Source organism: Symphalangus syndactylus, chromosome 7 (genome assembly GCF_028878055.3).
Source record: "Symphalangus syndactylus isolate Jambi chromosome 7, NHGRI_mSymSyn1-v2.1_pri, whole genome shotgun sequence".
Lineage (NCBI taxonomy): Eukaryota > Metazoa > Chordata > Mammalia > Primates > Hylobatidae > Symphalangus > Symphalangus syndactylus.
This window is the reverse complement of record NC_072429.2, coordinates 53,745-72,979: the sequence shown is the minus strand read 5'-3', so window position 1 is coordinate 72,979 and position 19,235 is coordinate 53,745. Positions and strand designations below refer to the sequence as shown.

The window sequence follows — 19,235 nt, the reverse complement described above, 5'->3', positions numbered from 1 at the left end:
TTGTCCCCCATTTCTTGACGGAACAAATGTTCATCTTATATATGTTGATTGATGTCTCATGTATCCCTAAAATATATAAAACCAAACTGCCACCCCCACCACCTTGGACACATGTCATCAGGACCTCCTGAGGCTGTGTCATGGGTGCACATTTTCAACCTTGGCAAAATAAACTTTCTAAATTTACTGGGAACTCTCTCAGATATTCAGCGTTCATATTTTGGTAACCATCAAGAGATTCTGAGTGGAGGTTCCCTGACCTTTGATAAAAGTCCTATCAGTGCTTGGTACCAGCATGAGCTAACTTTAGGGCTCAAACAAATAGGACAATTGGCTGAGGTCTGGGAGCAACCCCTCCAGAGAATCCCTGATACCCCAAAATTCAGTCAAGATCTAAAGTTTATTTTGCTGTACAACTCCTTTTTTTTTTTTTTTTTTTTGGAGTTTTACTTGCTTCCTACAAGAAAGGCAATATTTCCTGTTTCCATGACAATGGAAGTCAGGTAACTCTATGGAGTTTGAGCTTGTTCCCAGGAGGGAGGATGAATTTGAGGTTTCTTTCCTGATTCTAGGATGGCAGAGGGCAGTTTTTGCCTGAAACCCATCCTTCGGTAAATAGCTGAATTGGGGTTTTGTCTTGGTTAATGTTTACCAACTAGCTGGACTTAATTTCTCCTTACCATTACAGTGCTTAGTGATCACATTTTTGGGATTTTTTTGTACATTCCAGTATGTCTCCCATCAGATTTGACAAACTTTACCTGACTTGATCAAATCTGAGTGAGAATTCCAAACTGTGGGTAACAAAGCCTGTCTAATTTGGCTAAAATTCTTTGCAGACGCAAAAGAGAAAACAAAACAAAACAAAACCTAAAAACCATGCTCTTGGTTTCTGTGTTTTCTTCCTGTCTTCAAAAAAAACAAATGTTCTTTTGTTTACTTTTCTTCCACCCTATACCTCCTTTTGCCTTGTGCCATTTGCAGTACAAAAAATCTAGAGAAGGCTTCTAATGACTTGAACTCTTTTAAAGAATTCAGAACAAGGGCACCACTCACCACTTTGGGGGTGCTCTGTTTTCTTTATGGAGTTACAAGAGTTGTGGGCAGATTTTTTCTTCAGTCCAAAGCTCTGTTTTCCTATGTTGAATGACCTGACCTCTTTGGCTTTGAGATTACCACAGATTACCTTGTACTGTGAGAGGATTTTACCTTGGCATGTGTAATGGCAGATGAGAGTTAAAAGTAGGGGGTGGCTGAGTACAGATAACAGGAAGTAGTATTGACCGTTGTAATTTTTTTCCTCCTAGGAAGTTGTTGTTTAAGGATCCTAATTCTAGTTTGGAGATGCATTGTAAAGGGTCTCCTCTATTGTTTTTATTCCCCAAATTAATCTCGATTTGGCTTGTCTGTGTGGATTTGCATGAGAAACTGAACTATGGTTTACATAGGTAAATGAGAGACTGAGTTTTCCCATCTCCAGAGAGAAAGAGCATTTGCTCCTCTCAGCCAAAAGACACCCCTAAGTGACTGGGGGCCTTGTGGGAGTGTCTTGGGCTTGACCCTCTATGACATGCAGTGTCCCGCAGGGAAATCCCCAACAAAAATTAACTTTTAAAACCAGGCTAGTCAAGGAAACACATATAAGAGCAGATCACTCAGCATTTTGAGCCCTCTCAGAGGTCATAGACCTCTGGAGAGAGAAACTGAGTCATGTAAGAGGCAATGATCCCCTGATATCGCCCGTTAGGATTTATGACACATCTACTTGGCAGAATTTATGTAAAATGAAGGTAATATGGTCTTTGTGCACATATACATTAAGAGGCTTAAAGTTGTCCTGCAAGCTATAGAGTTCCTAAGTTCTCTCTTTTTAAAAAAATTTCTTTTCTTCTTGCTTTAAATTTGCTTTTATTTTTCTATTAAGATAAAAACCACAGTATGGATTCAACCGGTTTTTGTCTGTAAGCTGGTCAATTTTTTTTATCTCGTTGCTAATGTTCTGAAGTAAAAGCCATAGAATCTTTTGTGTGTGTGTAATGTGTTTGCATCTATTTAAAAGGCCATTATAATTTCTACAATTTTATGTTTAATAGGCAATTAAATCCATTTTATTTTCCTCGCAGCACACCAAATTTTTTCTCTCTGTACCTCATGGTGTAAATTTTGCTATTTGATTTTCACTTGGTTTCTTTTAATATGCAAATTTAAGACTATTTAGCTTACAACTGCCTATGGTGATCAAGTATTCATACAGATTATCTATTGAAACAGGTTATCAAGAATTTGGAAGTCTAATAGGGCAAAAAGTAGTTTTCATAAATCTATAAGATGTACTTCTATTGGCATGCTTAATATCTGTCTGTAATTATGTGTTTTGTACACAAAGTTTTACTACTGAAAATATATAAAAGAGCTCTAATTAATTGGCTCAAGAAAATAAAAGTGCTTGAATTAAATACTTTGCCAGAAAAAAAGATTAGTCAAATACTTTTTCAAGTTTATGTAACTTAAATAAAATCTTGTATAAATAAGATAGCTTTACAATTATTGCTAAAGTATGACAATATTAGAAATGTCTTAAAAATTTCCAGCATACATTTTTGTTTGCATTTATTAATCAAGCAATTTCATAGTTATTCTTGCCAAATACTTTAAGGTGTCAAAATTTGACATAGGGGTTACAAAACTGTAAAGCAAGCCCAAAATAGAATGATCTTTGCTTGTGTAATTTTTTAATAAATAAGACATTGATGTTGGTTTAATGAAAATATCCACATCTTGAATTAAGTAAGGTTATCATAACTTCTAACCCTGTGGCATTAAGCAATCTAGTCCACAGGCAGTAAGGTTTGTTTTGGGAAAAGACTGTTATCATTTTGGTTTCAAAGCTAAACTATAAAGGGTGTGAAATAGCAACACTATCCTTCATTTTCAACTCATTTAAGTTTTTTTCCTCAAGTTCTGTTTGTTGTGGCATAATGCTAACAGTGTTTTCTAAAAGCTATTCAGCTCCTCAAGGTCCAGGGACTATCACAGAAGAGGTGGGTGTGTGAGATTGTAAGAACTGATACTGAGAGATAAAATAAGTTACTTTATTTATAAGTTAATCATTAATGTCAAAGACACACTAATGCAAGACCAATATATGGGCCCCTGTGTCAGATTAATAAGGTTTTCTGGAAGCATAACCTGACTTCTTAATAAAGATTATAAAGGTTATGAAAGGCTCAGGAAAGTTATATCTTATGGTCAAGATTAGAATTTTATAGATTGTTCATACAATTTTGAAACACAAACTTATTTGGCTTCATGCTGTTTTATTAGGGCTTATTGCTTGGAAAATTGAGTCTCCTCTCTCAAAGAATGAAGATTTTTGCCTTTTTTTGAAATCCTTGAGTCATCACTTTAATCAAATGAATGATTTGTCTTACCTCTGATATTAAGTGTTTTAAATCTTTGATAGTTGAGAAATTTTCCAAACAAATTAATAAATTATTTTTTTTCTGACCTAAGTAATCCTTTCATTTATTAGTTTCCCTAAAGTCCAAAAATGACATAATTTGGCTTATTTGGTATAAAAATTATACAGGAAACATTTTCAAATATGAAATGGTGTTTGGCCTTTTTGAGCTGTATTTATATAAATATGTTATTGGTATGTGTTCCAAAATTATGGGAAACTCCTATGATTCTGATATGACTTAGTGTGTACATTATCAGTAACAATTATATTTGTTAAGTTACTGTGTGCCACAGAGGTAACAAATTTCCTTGTCCATTGTGTCTTTGACTGAGGCTACCCTAAAACTTTTTGTCATCTACAGACAATTGTCTGACTTCGGTCCTCTTTAGAAGGTGGTTTTATAATCAGCCATAAAATTCTAACAGGTGCTCTTCAAAAAAAGTTTTAGATAATTTTGGAGACTGTGACATTATAATTGAAGAAAAACTTTCAGGACTCCTGGAGAACTAAAATGTTCATGAATATCAAGCAGAACAGGAATTAACTACATGGACTGGACTAACAGAAAACTAAAGTTATCTTTTTGACTTTGCTTAAAACATTGCTTATCCTTTGTTTTGTTTTTTTTTAGAGTCAAGGAATCTTTTTTTTTCGAGCTATTAACAGCTTTTAACAATTTAGTATACTCTTATGAACAAAATTTAGAACATATTTGTTTCCCTCTACCTGATTTCTTCAGAATTTGGAAACTATTTGTGAGTATTTTTTACTTTTGTCAATATAGTTATTTGCATAAGTGCAATAAGAATCTATTTTCATTTATAACAAAACACAATTAGAGAAACCATTTATTTTACCAAGGCTTTCACTGGAATTGTGTGCTTTCCTTTAGGGAATCAAACTTGACTTATGGAGCCCATAAAAGCCCCTTGAGAAAACTGGCCTCATACCTTCATCTATAAGGTCCCTGTACAGGGTTCCTGAACTGTGTTAAGCAAAGAATGTAACTTTCTGACAGGCCCAGGAGCACCAAGTTTATTTTTGAACCCCAAAAGGAGAGGAATTCACCCAACTCATAGATATTTGATGGTACAAATCTATGATTTGCCTCAGCTTTAAAAAAGTCTCATCTGAGATTCTTTCTATAAGACAAAGTTCCATCAAAGCCATTTTAAAAGCCTATGTAAATAACAAATTATTCTTCCTCTTCTGTATACAAATAATCAGGCCAAGTATAATAAAGCAAATCAGTTCTACCATGGTTTGACTTTAGTAAAATTGGGAAACTGAAGAGAGAAAAATTATGTTTTAAAAATTACTGTGCACTTGTTGTTAGATTACAGTCTTGCCTAATGATTTTCAATTTTTATTACAGTCTACAGTTTAGACTGAATTCTAATTTTTCATGGCCACACATCTTCAAAATATTGTCTTCAGATTTATTTTCCTCCCCCACCCCACCATTTTTCCTAATTTGGAGTCACTGTAATCTAAGCCATGCTTTTATAAAGCCCTACAAATTAAGCTGGACAACTTCAACTTCAGAAGAAAACAACAGCAACCAATTTACATACATAATCCACTTTCATACCTGCCTACTGATACATGGACTTCAGAGTAATGTGACCTATATTAATTTTACAGGATTGTTCTTTTGTTTGGTTTTGTTTTTCTCCCTTCCTCCCTTTATTTTGTCTTCATAGGACATGAGACTTCACAACTTACTAAAGATGAACTTTCCTAATAACTCAGGAACTGCTTAGGAATAAACCATCCCTGCCATTAGAGATCAGAAGAAAACCTGAGACCAGAGACTCATTTTCTTCTAAAATGCTTTCTCCAAAAGATTTTTTTTTAATGTAAAAGGAAAATAAGCCTTGGGGCCCCAAAGTCACTAAGCAAATCACTGCCTCCCATTCTATTCAAAGTCACACCTCTGCTCTCTGAGATAAATGCATATCTGATTGCCTCCTTGGAGAGGCTAATAAGAAACTCAAAGGAATGCCTCCTCCCTGCTTCAAGTTGGCAAAAATAAACTTTCTAAATGTACTGAGACCTGTCTCAGATGTTTGGGGTTCACAAGATTATCAATGAAATATTCAAATATTTAAGAATTGTTAGTCTTAAATCTAGTACAAAAAAAGTAGCAAATTAGTAATAACCCATACATTTATTTTACATAGTTTATACTAGCTGTAACCTTCCAGATTTAATATAAATTTATTAATTTTTGAGTGATATGAGAAGAGTTTACTCATATCCACTTGTCTACTAGTCATAAGTTATGTTATGAATTTGACATCATTGATTACAAAAGACTAAATATTTAAACTGTGCATATGGTGAGAAATAATGCTACATATGTAGTATGTGTAATTTCTTTTAATTTGCTATCAAGTGCTACTTTCAGGAAAAATTTCAAGTGGCAGTGTTTGACACAAATTCAGACTGTTATCAGTATTGCTACTTTTGTAAATGCTAACAATGTAGGAAAAAAGAACCCATTGACAATTCATGATTAACAATACAGATGCTGAAAATGTATAAAATTGTATTTTGCTACATTTTGCTTAACTGATCTTTCACACTTAGATGACGCACTACATAGCATTGACAGCATTGATATATGGTCAGCTATAGCCAGTCATTACTGTGTCTAGTACTAAACTAAGGTACTGATTTTAGAATTCCCAAGTAATCTTTATAAACTGGAGTAGAATTTACAAGTGTTGACCTTGTATTTCATATGGGAATGTTAAAGTAACTCTGTGTTTTCAGCAAAAACCTGCATAGATCATTCGGAGAGGGCTGTGTCAGATAAGAAACTAAAGTGTAAATTGAAAATACACAAAGATTGTAGAGATTAGAAAATAAATTCCTACCATGTTTATTTATGTTTTCTGCTCCTTAATCTGCAGAAGGCACTAATCTGATTCTTAAAGCATAGCCTTTGTTGGGCCACATTTAATAATACACACAGTCTACCTTAAAAGCAGGATTCTATATCCACCCTTTCCATTACATTTTTCTGCTTAAGACATTAGTGGCACCCAAGCCAGCAGAGCAGACAATTTTTTTTTTTTTCTCTAAATCTACTTGGCTAGGTGGGTACTTCCAGAGTAGCGGTTTGTCAGGCTAGGACATTCTTTCTCTGAATGGCACCCTGAACAGAACACTAAATAGACCTATTCCAATACATGGGAAGTAAAAACAGCCAGATTGCTTGGTCAGATGAAGATACATGATGCATTTCAAAGTTTTTTCAATACCTGCTTATTGTTATTGTGATATTACAGTAACTTATTAAAATTTAACTGCTTTTTGATAATATTTACAGTGTATATTGTACTTTCTAAAATCCTGTAAACCAAAAGGAGCAAATGACAGGGCAGAATTTAGTGATTTCTATGTACCTGCCTACCATACCATGATAATATGAAACTTCACTAGCACCTCTTAAGTGTATTTCCTTCTGATCACAATATTAATGCCAACGTTATTATCAATTGAAACTCCTCTCGTTATGATCTTAAGATCTTCCATATATGTTTTTTGTTTTGAACAGATGTCTGAGATAATTAGAACTATCATAGCAGTTAAATTTTCAGGCAGAACATTTCTGTAATGGACTCTTGAAGAGTTTAACAGATTCATTTAGTAGCCATTCACAATTAAAGAACTTTATCTAACCTTTTGTGGGATCTGGGCAAGGGCTGATGCAATCTTGTTGGCCCTTTCTTCTGACATGTTACTGATCATTGACCCCAGAGAAAACACCACAATACCATTTTCTCCAGAGCTCTGCACAAACTCTTCCATTTCCTGTGAAGAAAGAATTTATTCTATCAGAAAAGAGCAACAGCATAGAAAACACTATTGACAGGATTGTTACAAACACCTAAGAAGAGAAAGTCAGAAGCTATTGGAGTAATTTTTTAAACTGACCTAATCATTCAGTTGCTTTGAAAGGAGATGTGTAATATAATATATGTGGGATCTTTCATGCAAATTTGTGTAAATATGTGTGCATATGTATGTATGTATGTGTGTGTAAGGAATAACTGAAACAAAGCTATGACACTGCAGTAGGAAGAGATAATGCTAGAAAATATTACACCCAGACACTTTATTTATAATATTATAATTACTAACATAGGTTATTGAAGGTAGCTTTACTTGGCTTTAATTCTATTTTTTTTGTAGTTCTACTAAATCTCTTGTGTTTATTTGGGGCCGTTTTATTTTATTGTTTTCTGTTCAGTTCTTTTAGTTAGGAGTCATTGGAGCCATTACATGTCTATGAGCAATGAGGAAAAGTTAGTTACAATTAGAATGATTTTACATCTACATTTATTTAGCTTCTTTAGCTCTCTAACCATTTATATTTCACTTAAAGTTAGTTAGAGTTTCCTAGTCTTACCGCACTACCCCTCACTTCCCCCCGATACCCTCATCCCCCAAAAAGCCTTAAAAGCTGAAGTATAAGAATCACTCACATTGAACAGTCTGGTATTTTGGTTTGGAATTTCTGGGAAATATTTCTGAGAATTTCATTTATAATACACTATAATACTATATAGTTCCATAATCAAGTGATCTTATTTCTCAGGTCATTGTTTAGGTATGACTGTGACACCTTTTGTCCTGAAATCACACTGTGAAATTGATGTGCTATTTATAACTGTAGAGGTCACCAGGCCTTTCTCCAGTGGAGCTACTCACCCTGTAGAGTAGCTCCCTCACACTATATGAAGCTCCTGGTGAATATGTGTTTGCTTCTAAATGAATGAGAATTATTCTGACTTGTGTTTCCTGATGTGTTCTTGTTTTTAAACTTAAATCCATTCTCTAATGCCATATCACTCAATGTATTCTCACACCGAGTAAGAGAAAAAGAAATGTAGACCCATACATTTCCTAGATATCATATGAAAATTGTATACTCATCTTTTTGTTGCTGTTGTCCCTTTTGTTCTAAATTCTTTTTTTCTCAGTAAAATAATGACCAACCCCTTCTATCATAACAAATATACTTTCTGGTCCTAATCATTGGGGGAAATTTCTTTATAAAACTGTTTACAAATAAAAAAAGAAATTCTAAAATATTTCAATGCAGACCATAGATTGGTAAGTATTTTTCCAAAATATAATTTAACTTCATGACTTTTTTTTTTTTTTTTTGAGATGGAGTCTTGCTCTGTCACCCAGGCTGGAGTGCAATGATGCAATCTTGGCTCATTGCAACCTCTGCCTCCCAAGTTCAAGCAATTTTCCTGCCTCAGCCTCCTGAGTAACTGGGATTACAGGCACCTGCCACCATGCCTGGCTAATTTTTCAGTTTTTAGTAGAGTCAGGTTTCACCATCTTGGCCAGACTGGTCTTGACCTCCTGACCTCGTGATCCACCCACCTCAGCCTCCCAATGTGCTGGGATCACAGGCATGAGCCACTGTGCCTGGCCTGACATCAGTTTTAATTGGAGATTCAGTGTATGGCTATTAGAGATAATTCATGAGGCATCCAGGAACTCAGTGTAATTGCAGTTGCCTGTAGCCACATTTAATGTAACTTGAGTTCAACGTTTTGTCTCATTCACTGCCAAAAATCTTCATCCACCCAGTATTGAAGTAATAAAACATCTCTTTATAGACAGATCAGCACTGATCTCATTCTGTGACGTCTTTATGAAAGTAATGGTAATAGAAGATCAATGTAAGTAGTCTTATAAAAGTATGAAAATTTAGAAAAAGAAAATCATTTACCCATTTCTCTATCTCAATTTAAAATGTGTACCATTTCATTATGGGTTTAATTCTATTTATATAACTCAATGTACATATGTGATGTTTATTTAGAAAATTTTATTCTCATTGTATATGCCTTTTTATTCTACAAAAAAATTGTGATCTTGTTCTACTCATCATTTTGTTCCTTAGTTTCCAACTATACCTGTACCACGGCTGACAGTGTAATTAAACATTTTTTTGAAAAAAGGATTGTAATGGCTTGGTATGCACATTATATAAATTTTTAACCATTTCTTAATGTAAGATATTTGAATTATTTCCAGAGTTTTTAAATAAATATTTGCTACCAATATTGAATCTTACCATCATGATTTATCCTCTCTACAGTTTCATGTGAGTATATTATAATGGCAATGCCTATATGATAGGCATCAAACACTTGATACTTTTTGGCAAGAGTCTTATTCTTTTGAAATATACAAACATTATCTGAGAATCTAATACATAATGGAAAAGCAAGCAAATTTATGGCAACAATTATTTTGTGTACAAAAGAATTAGAGAATCAGTTTCACAATTATTTACTTGGATTCAAGTCTACCTTCTGCAAGTTAACAGTAACGGAGGCTCACACTTGTAATCCCAGCACTTTGAGAGGATGAGGCAAGTGGATCACCTGAGGTCAGGAGTTCAAGACCAGCCTGGCCAACATGGCGAAACTCTGCCTCTACTAAAAATACAAAAATTCGTCAGGTGTGTTGGCAGGTGCCTGTAATCCCAGCTACTTGGGATGCTGAGGAAGGAGAATCAGATCGCTTGAACCTGGAGGGTGGAGGTTGCAGTGAGCTGAGATCATGCTAGTATTACTAATAATCACTATTGTACTACTAGTCATTTATCCCTCTCCTCCTTATTCTCCTACTCTCTTCCCCCTGCTACTGGCACTATCACTTTCTTTTAATGTGAATGAGAAGATTTTTTTTGAGAATAAGATAAGAGTACACAGAATTACCTTTTAAGCTAGAATATTAATGAAGAGCCTCTACCTTTACAAAACAACTTTAGCTTTCCAGCTTGTTCAACTGACTGCCCAAACTTAAACATTTACATTTAAACAAGTACACAGAGTATCTGTTCTCTAGGACTTTGCTAGAGAATATAATCTTGATGTGTTGGAAAATCAATCACTATTAAATGAAGACTGATATCTTAAATGGCTGGCACATGTTAGCTAATTTAAAGTATTAGAAATAATGACTAAAATAATCATAATATCAACAATATTTTTGGATCACTGGCTATGTGTCAGAGACAACTTAAGTGTTTCATCTGTGGTAACTACATTTTTTCCACACAGCACAATATGAAGTTGTGATTACTATTGTAAAGGTAGTCATGATTGCCTAAACTTATGTAAAATTTCCTAAATGATCTTTACATTTTATAAACGTGCCTTTTTGTAATATTATACATTGGGAATATTGGGATTTTTTTGAAAGGAAATCTGATCATATCTCTTCATTTCTTAACTCTTTTCAGTAGCTCTCCATTGTCCTTAATGGGTATATCAAATTTCATATATATATATATATTTTATATATATATTTTTTTTTTTTGAGACAGAGTCTCACTCTGTTGCTCAGGCTGGAGTGCAATAGCGTGATCTCGGCTCACTGCAACCTCCGCCTCCCGGGTTCAAGCGATTCTCCTGCCTCAGCTTCCCAAGTAGCTGCTATTACAGTCACCTGCCAACATGCCTGGGTAACTTTTGTATTTTTAGTAGAGACGGGGTTTCACCATGCTGGCCAGTCCGGTCTCAAACTCCTGACCTCAGGTGATCCGCCTGCCTTGGCCTCCCAAAGTGCTGGGATTACAGGCGTAAGCCACCGCATCCGGCCCATCATTGACTCTTTACTCAACCTTTTCCTGTAAACTAAATTTGGGAACTGCCCTTACTGCTTTTCTACTTTTCTTTCTTAATGCAAGCCTTTACTTTTTTGTTCTTTTATTTGTTTGTTTGTGAGACAGAGTCTCACTCCGTCGCACAGGCTAGAGTTCAGTGGTGTGGTCTCAGCTCACTGCAGCCTCTGCCCCCGGACTCAGGCAAGCCTTCTGCCTCAGCCTCTTAAGTAGCTGGGACTATGAGACTACAGGCACACACCCCCATGCCTAGCTATTATTTTTACTTTTGTTAGAGATGAGGTTTTACCATGTTGCCCAGGCTGGTCTCAACCTCCTGAGCCCAAGCAATCATCCTTTCTCTGCTTCCCAAAGTGCAGGGATTATAGGTGTGAGCCACCTTGCTTGGCCTCTGTTTTTCTTTTTGTGTCTTTCTCACCCCCTCATCATTTCACCTATCTCTGCACATTATTGAGTACTCACTTTAATTGTTGATGAGTTTGGGATCTCTTCTGCATATTTCTTTATCGTTGTGGTCTTTCCTTATAACACTTTTAGACTTTTCTTTTTCACTTGTTTTTATTCTATCTTTCGAAGTACAATGTAAGGCATGAGGGAGCAGAAACTGTGCTACCTTTATTCTCTGAAAATCCAGCACTTACCTGTGGTTTGTATTAATCACTCTACAAATATTTTTGAAGAAATGAATCATACTATCTTTTGGGTTGCACAACGAAGGCCTTACTTTAACTAACCCTGTTTTCAAAATCTCCTTAGTAATCCTCTTTGGTCTTTAATGACAATAACATTCACATACTTGTGATAGTATAGAAATATATGATTTTCTAGCAGCAAGCCCTTTTTTCTGACCTCCCATATTCCCCTCACTCTGAGTTAAACACTCTGAAAGAAATATATCCAGCCATTCCTTCTGAAAATGTCAAGCAAACAAATGAAACAAGAATACATTTACCTTAGGCAAGGGTTTGGCTGGTTTACAGTGAAGTCCTCCAACAAAATCAACATTTGGTAAGAATGGGCGAGGAAATTCAAAATCCCAATAGGTTCGAATGAGCCACATTTCAGCTTTCCCCATTGTCTCAAATAATGTAGTGGGTCTTCCTGATGGAAAAACAAAACAAAACAAAACAAAAGGTAGCTAACATGAGAATTGTTATTTGAATATGCAGGTATTTTCCTGAAAGGACTTGGAATAACATACCCAAAGATACATAAAATGTCTGTGCATTGATAAAATATATATAAATACATTTATATATAGTCATAATTTAAATTTTATATATTGCACACATTGCTCATATGTATACATAAGGAAGGCAAAGTATTCAGAGATCTGTAAGAAGAAATTATATCTTTAATATAACATCAGTATATTCACAATCATAAATAATTATTAAAATAAGTCACTAATATGGTTTGGCTGTCCCCAACCAAATCTAATCTCCTCTCATCTTGAATTATAATTCCCATAATCCCCATGTGTGGAGGGAGGGACCCAGTGGCAGGTGATGGGATCATGGGGTGGATTCCTCCATGCTGTTCTCATCATATTGAGTGAGTTCTCATGAGATCTGATAGTTTTATAAGTGTCTGGCATTTCCCCTGCTTGCACTTCTCTCTCCTGCCGCTAAGTGAGAAGATCCAAGCTTGCTTCCCCTTAGCCTTTCACCATGATTCTAAGTTTCTTGAGGCATCCCAGCCATGTGGAACCATGAGTCTATTAAACTTCTTTTCTTTATAAATTACCCAGTCTCAGGTATTTCTATATAGCAGTGTGAGAATGGACTAATGTAGCCCCTATGAACTTAAATACATATTTGTCTTCTCTCTGATGCTGCAATAGTAACAAATATACCTGTAAACAACTCTTTCAGTTCCACAAGTAATTCATCTTACCTTACCCATGAAAACAGCTTTCCAGGAAGTACTCTAGCATCTACAATTTATTAAGCTAGTCCCTTGATCCTTGGTTCTCCAAGTAAACCATGAGTTTTTTTAGCTTAACACTGAAATCTTTATACCTACTACTGTCTTGATTCATCTTAAGATCTTAATATAATTAGATTTTTAAAATAAATATATTTACAAATGAGAATTAAAAAATTTTCAGAATTTATTGACACAGAGATGTGCTCTCCCTTAATTTGGCCCCTATTTTCTTTGATGCAGAGATGCAGTTTAATAAAATATAGATTAAAACGTAGATGTTCACTTTCAACAAGATTTCAGTTTTTGAAAGAAATAATTGTCAAGCTGTTATTGAAGGAATGTATGAACATTAGAAATCTCAAGTTTTAGGCTTCTGTTTCTGGAGTAAAGCCACTATATTTCTCAACTGTGAGGGAATCCTTCTTCTTACATGAAAAACAAAATTTAATTTCTAAATGAGGAAACTGAGGTACTCAAAGAGAAACAAATTCCTCAATCCTGCATTGATAATTTTTCTAGAAATATGTGTAAATACTAAATTTATGTGTCTGCCTTCATGAAGATGTTTCTTGAAGTATCTATTGACTTTTTAAAGATAAAAAATGTGTAGCAAAATGATATGTGATGGTTTAAAGAAATCATAAGTGCTTTACATTGAAGGTTTATCACTCTCTGGGTGTCCTGTAGTGGTGATGGACCCAGGGTTCTAACTGATTCTATAAGGTCAACATTCTATAATATTTTTGAGATTGATAGATCATCTTACATTTGCAATACATAATTTCCCTTAAAAACACTATCTTCTGACATTATATTTATATAAGCTCATCTTCAAAGGCACAGAAAAGTTAGAACTTAATAAGCACCAATTAGACACATGACTTACCTAGAACTTCACTATAAAACTGGTCCCACTTCTTCAGATCATAAATTTGAAACCAAAAGTCAAAATAAAGCATATATATCATATTTTTTATCCTCTCTGTGAAAATCATTTGATCACTTAATTCTGACATAACAACAGGTACATAGGAAGGAGGGAACAGAAATCCTCCACCATGCTTCTCAAACGTGTAGCCAACAGAGAAGCGGAGACTGTACAGAAAGGGTATGTTAAATAGCTCAGCCAGTAGCTCACCACAGGGATTAAGGGCATCTGCCAGAACGACATCAAACTTTGACTCTTGTAGTTTTGTCATAAGTTTCTTATTCAAAACTGCATCTTTACAGAGCTTGTAATCATAGTCATAATATTCCCAACACAATTCTTGTAATTGTGAAAAATATGACCAAAATGTATTTTTTGAAATAACATATGTCCATCTATCAAGCATTTTCAGAAGAGAATCTTCGAAATCATTTTTAGTTAAAGATGTAGGATAAACTTCAAATTTAATAGCAGATGATTTACTGGCATTGACAAGAATAGAAGCCGAAGATGTCAACACAGTCACCTCATGACCCCTCTGAACAAGCTCTTCCAGGATTGTCTTCATATTTATCCAATGGCTGTATTCTGTGGGCCACACCAGCACCTTTCCACAACTTCCAGAGCTAAAGTAAAAACTGAGCTGTATCAGCAGAAAGACTGACGTCCATTTCAGAGACATCCTGTTCTTATGCAATGCTTCTTTTCCAGTTGTTGTTTCTTTCTGTCATTTCTCATACTTATATCTGAGAAAAAAATCAATCAAGTTAAAATATAACTGCTAAAATTCAAAGTACATACATAATATTAACAATCTGAATAGGTGCATGCCAAGGAGACAAACAAAAGATTGATGAGTAACCTGTCTTATGTAATTATTTTATAATACTGTTAAGAACAGTGGGAAGTGAGAGGCTCCTGCCTGTTCGGTGCCCTTGACATAGAGAGAAGAAGTAATTATACAACTGAAACAGCATTTTTTAATATCATGGTGCAAGGAATGTCTTCTAAAACTTTGTTGACATATAATTCATATACCATATTATTCACCAATTAGTGTGCACAGTTCAACGTTTCCTAGTATATTCACAGAATTTTACATCCACTACAACAATCAGTATTATCTCCAAAAAATTCCATACAATAGCCTTTAACCCCCCAATATGAAATTTTGCATCCATCCTGCCCTAGGCAACCACTAATCTAATTTCTATCTCTATAGATTAGCAGTTTCTGGACCCTTTAAAAGATAAATGAGGATTTTCCAGTGATCATGGCAGATGGGATGCAGGACTAGCTTTCAGCTCCAGACAGAGCAGCATGCAGAGGCTTGCATTGTGAATTTCAGCTGCAGATCAACTGCAAGAACAGACCAGCGATTCTGAGAGGACAAAAGACCCTCTGCAGGAAGTGTACTGCTCCTGGGAGACATCCCAAATACTGTGAGTGCCCCAACAATGGAAGTGGCAAAGGGAGATCCCGCCCTCTCCCGAATACACATCCCCACTGGAGAAGCTGAAGGTCTGTTTGTGGGAGAAGTTCCTGACTTTACGTGCAGCTGAGTCAAATTAGAGAACCAAGCCAAGCAAAATATAGGGGTAGGGGAAGTAGCAGAAAGGTACTGGGAGCTCTCTGGATACCCAAGCAGCTCATTCCTGCCTGGCATCACAGGGATCTATCAGGAGGGTGGCCAGTGATGCAGGGGGTTCAAAGATTCTCCTCAGGGCCTGAAAGCTTGAAGGGATGAGTAACTGCTCCCTTCTCAGGCCCAGTCCCAAGATGCAAGGCCACTTGCATCAGCAGCGTGTGTCAGCAAGACAGTAGAAGCAGGAAGAGAGCCGGCCAGAAGACACTTACCTTGGCTGGAAGACATGTACCCCTGAAGATCAAGAAAGAGGCCGTCCAGGTACTACATAGCAGTCACATCAGACTGGGACACTTACTGTTTACAGAGGACTACAAAACTCCTGTTCCATCCTCACTTGGGGCTGACGCCATTTTAGGCCTCAGCCCACCTGAAACCAGGCACTCATTAAAACACCATGTTGCTCCACACTGCCTCGTGTTGTCTGTTGGCGCGCTCTTGCGGTTCAAACCTATTCAAGAACCTTACATCTGGTGCCAAATCCTAGGAGGGGCTCAGGTCCATGTCGCTTGTGGACCTACCCCTCCACCCAAGACAGGAGGCCACAGCAACCAGACAAAGGAAGCTCCTCAGCCTCCAGTCGCCTCTCTGTGCATGCGCATCAGCCACTGATCTCGCCTACTGGTAAGTTTCCCTGGGAGCCGGGTTAACAGGGCAAAATCTACATGGCCTCTCTTTGTTTCTCCAGTCCAAAAATCCAACACTGATCGAAGAAGGCTCCAGCGTGTGCCAGGCACTCGCTAATCGTCTGGTCTTAGGGGGATGCCTCTAAGCCATTTCATCCCGTTCCAGGAACCAAAAAGGCAGCGGAGACCGTAACTCCTTTTATCGTCTCCCTCCAGCTGTCCAGGATGGTCTCCTTTTTCTGTGTTCTCTCGAGCTACCCTTCATTATGGGAAACTCCCGGTCCTGAATTCCAAAAAACAGCCCTCCAGGCTGCCTCATAAATAATCTGCAAACCTTAGGCCTCAGGCAGGATATCTGCTGTAAGTGCCTTGTCTTTTTTATACAATAAAGCCTGGCCGCAGTATGAATTAGATAATGGGTCCAAATGGCCCACAAAGGGAACACTCAGCTCTACAATTTTAACTGACTTAAGCAATTATTGCAGATGACTGGGAAAATGGGGAGAAATTCCTTGTGTCCAGGCCTTTTTGCACCCAGATCACAACCCGACCTCTGCAATTCTTGCTTACCTATTCAAATCCTTCTTCATTCTCGCCGCCCTCATCGCCTTTCTCCTCTTGACCCTACCTCTTTTTCCCCATTGGATCAAGCAGACTTCTGTCCACCCCTCCCAGACCATACCCCTCCATCTCAACCATCTTCATTAACTCCCCAAGCTTCCTCATTGTCTTCTCAGCCACCATCTTCCCAGCCGGCATCACCTCCAAAAGTACCACTTCTTTTCCTACACCGTCCTCTCCTCAGGAAAACTCTAGCATTACCTGTACTCATTCTCCTTCCTCACTGCCCTCTCATGGAGCCTGTAAACCCATCAAGCCACCTTACACCCATATCTATCCTCCACTGCCTGTCAACTCAACCCCCCTTCGCCTTCAAACCCTCAGCGGGAACCCCTTCTGGCTTCTTCCTTCCCTCCTGCCCATACCAGCTCGGGCACCATCTTTGGCACATGCCCCACCCGTACTTCAGCGCCAGTGCTAGAATGCCCCCTTCAGGAAGTAGCAGGAACTGAAGGTATCGTTAGAGTTCATGTTTCCTTCTCCCTCACTGATCTCTCAAACTGGCAAGACTCAGTTCATTTCCAGAAGACCCTACCTCTTATATTAGGGAGTTTCAGTACCTTACCCGGTCTTACGAACTAAACTGGCATGACCTCTACTTATCTTCTCTTCCACCCTCACCCCAGAAGACCAGGACCATACTTGGACCCTAGCTCAGGTGCATGCTAATACAATTCATCACCAAGCTCCTGCCCAGCATACTGGCACAGAGGCAGTTCCCAACCAGGACCCCCACTGGGATTATCAAGACAGGGCCTCTGGACACAGCCATCAAGACCACATGATTATGTGTCTCCTTGCAGGACTCAAAAAGGGTGCCCATAAAGTGGTAAACTATGAAAAACTTTCAGAAATCACCGAAGGTCCTGACAAAAACCCAGCCCTTTTTCTCTCTTGTTTAACTGAAGCCATGAGAAAATTACGAACCTGGGCCCAGCCAGCCCAGAAGGAACCACTATTTCAAACCTTCAGTTCCTCACCCAATCTACCATGATATTTGGCACAAGCTTCAGAAGGTTGATGACGGCCCTCAAACCCCACAGTGGGACCTTCTTAATTTAGCCTTCAAAGTCTTTAACAGTTGTCATGAGGAAAGTAAAAGAAAAAAGCAGAGTTTCAAATGCTTGCCTTTACCCTGCAGGCCCACAGGGCTGCAGCTCCATACAGAAGCCTCCTAGCAAACCACCTCCACCTGGCGCCTGTTTCAAGTGTGGCAATGAAGGCCACTGGTCCAGGCAGTGCCCAAACCCAGCTGTGCCCACCAGGCTGTGCCCCCTCTGTGGAGGACCCAGTGGAAGTCAGACTGTGAGTGGCTCTAGCAAGGACCGCCTCTATCCCTTTCTGAGCTGGCCAAAACCTCCTACTCGGATCTCATCGGCCTTGCCACTGAAGACTGACAGTGCCCAGGAACAGATGTCCCAGCAACTACCATTGCTTCATCTGAGCCAGGGGTAACCCTGATGGTGGCAGGTAGGCCTGCATGTTTTTTAAAAATTAATATTGGAGAAACCTACTCTGCTTTATCTAATTTTACAGGACCCACCCAGTCCTCCCAAACCTCTGTTGTGGGAATCAATGGACAAGTCTCCAAACCCCAAGCGCCCCCTCCACTTTTCTGCTCCCTGCACACCTTTTCCTACGGTCACTCTTTCTTAGTCCTGCCTTCAGGCCCAACTCTGCTCCTAGGCGGAGATATCCTTTCAAAACTCCACACCAGTCTCCACTTCCACCCCTCCAAGGCTTCTAACAGGCTTCTAACTTTCTTCTACTCCTCCGACCTCCCACCCTAAAACATGCAACTTTTCCTTATCCCCCATCTGTAGTTAACCCCACTGTTGGGGATACTTCCACACCCTCAGTCACAGAGCACCACACCCCCATCTGTATCACCCTTAAAGAGCCCACCCAGTTCCTATCACAGAAGCAGTATCTCATCCCCCAAGCAGCTCTCATAGGCCTAAAGTCTATCATTTCTCTTCTTCTCACCAGTCACCTACTCTGCCCAACAAACTCTCCTTTTAACACATCAGTTCTACCTGTTAAAAAGCCAGATGGAACTTATCACTTAGTCCAGGACCTCAGGCTCATTAACCAAGCTGTACTCCCAGTATGTCCAGTAGTTTCCAACCCATATACTTTACTTTCCTCACTTCCCTCCAATACCACCCATTTTTCTGTTCTAAACCTAAAGGATGCTTTTTCACAATTCCTTTACACCCTGATTCCCAAAACCTCTTTGCCTTTATGTGGGAAAACCCCGACACCCACCTTTCACGTCAGCTCACCTGGTGCGTAGTACCTCAAGGCTTTAGAGACAGCTCCCACCTTTATGGACAGGCCCTTGCTAGTGACTTTAT

At 38.0% G+C, this 19,235-nt stretch overlaps 1 protein-coding gene and 1 pseudogene across 3 annotated transcripts in view; one reads left to right on the top strand and one right to left on the bottom strand.

The window, feature by feature from the left end:
* Positions 1–19,235, bottom strand: part of LOC129485660 (UDP-glucuronosyltransferase 2B15) — a 29,343-nt gene that overhangs the window by 9,069 nt on the left and 1,039 nt on the right. The window contains exons 1-4 of one of the 3 annotated variants that reach the window (XM_055284732.1): positions 14,372–14,668; positions 13,945–14,038; positions 12,082–12,230; positions 7,154–7,285 (exon numbers count right to left, since the gene is read on the bottom strand). In XM_055284732.1, the coding sequence (XP_055140707.1) occupies positions 7,154–7,285; positions 12,082–12,230; positions 13,945–14,038; positions 14,372–14,668 (672 nt within the window). Of the gene's footprint in view, positions 1–7,153; positions 7,286–12,081; positions 12,231–13,944; positions 14,733–19,235 lie in introns of those variants that run through there. The other 2 variants (XM_055284730.2, XM_055284731.1) reach the window with 2 other exon arrangements.
* LOC134737185 (transcription factor NF-E4-like) lies at positions 15,444–18,333 on the top strand (annotated as a pseudogene).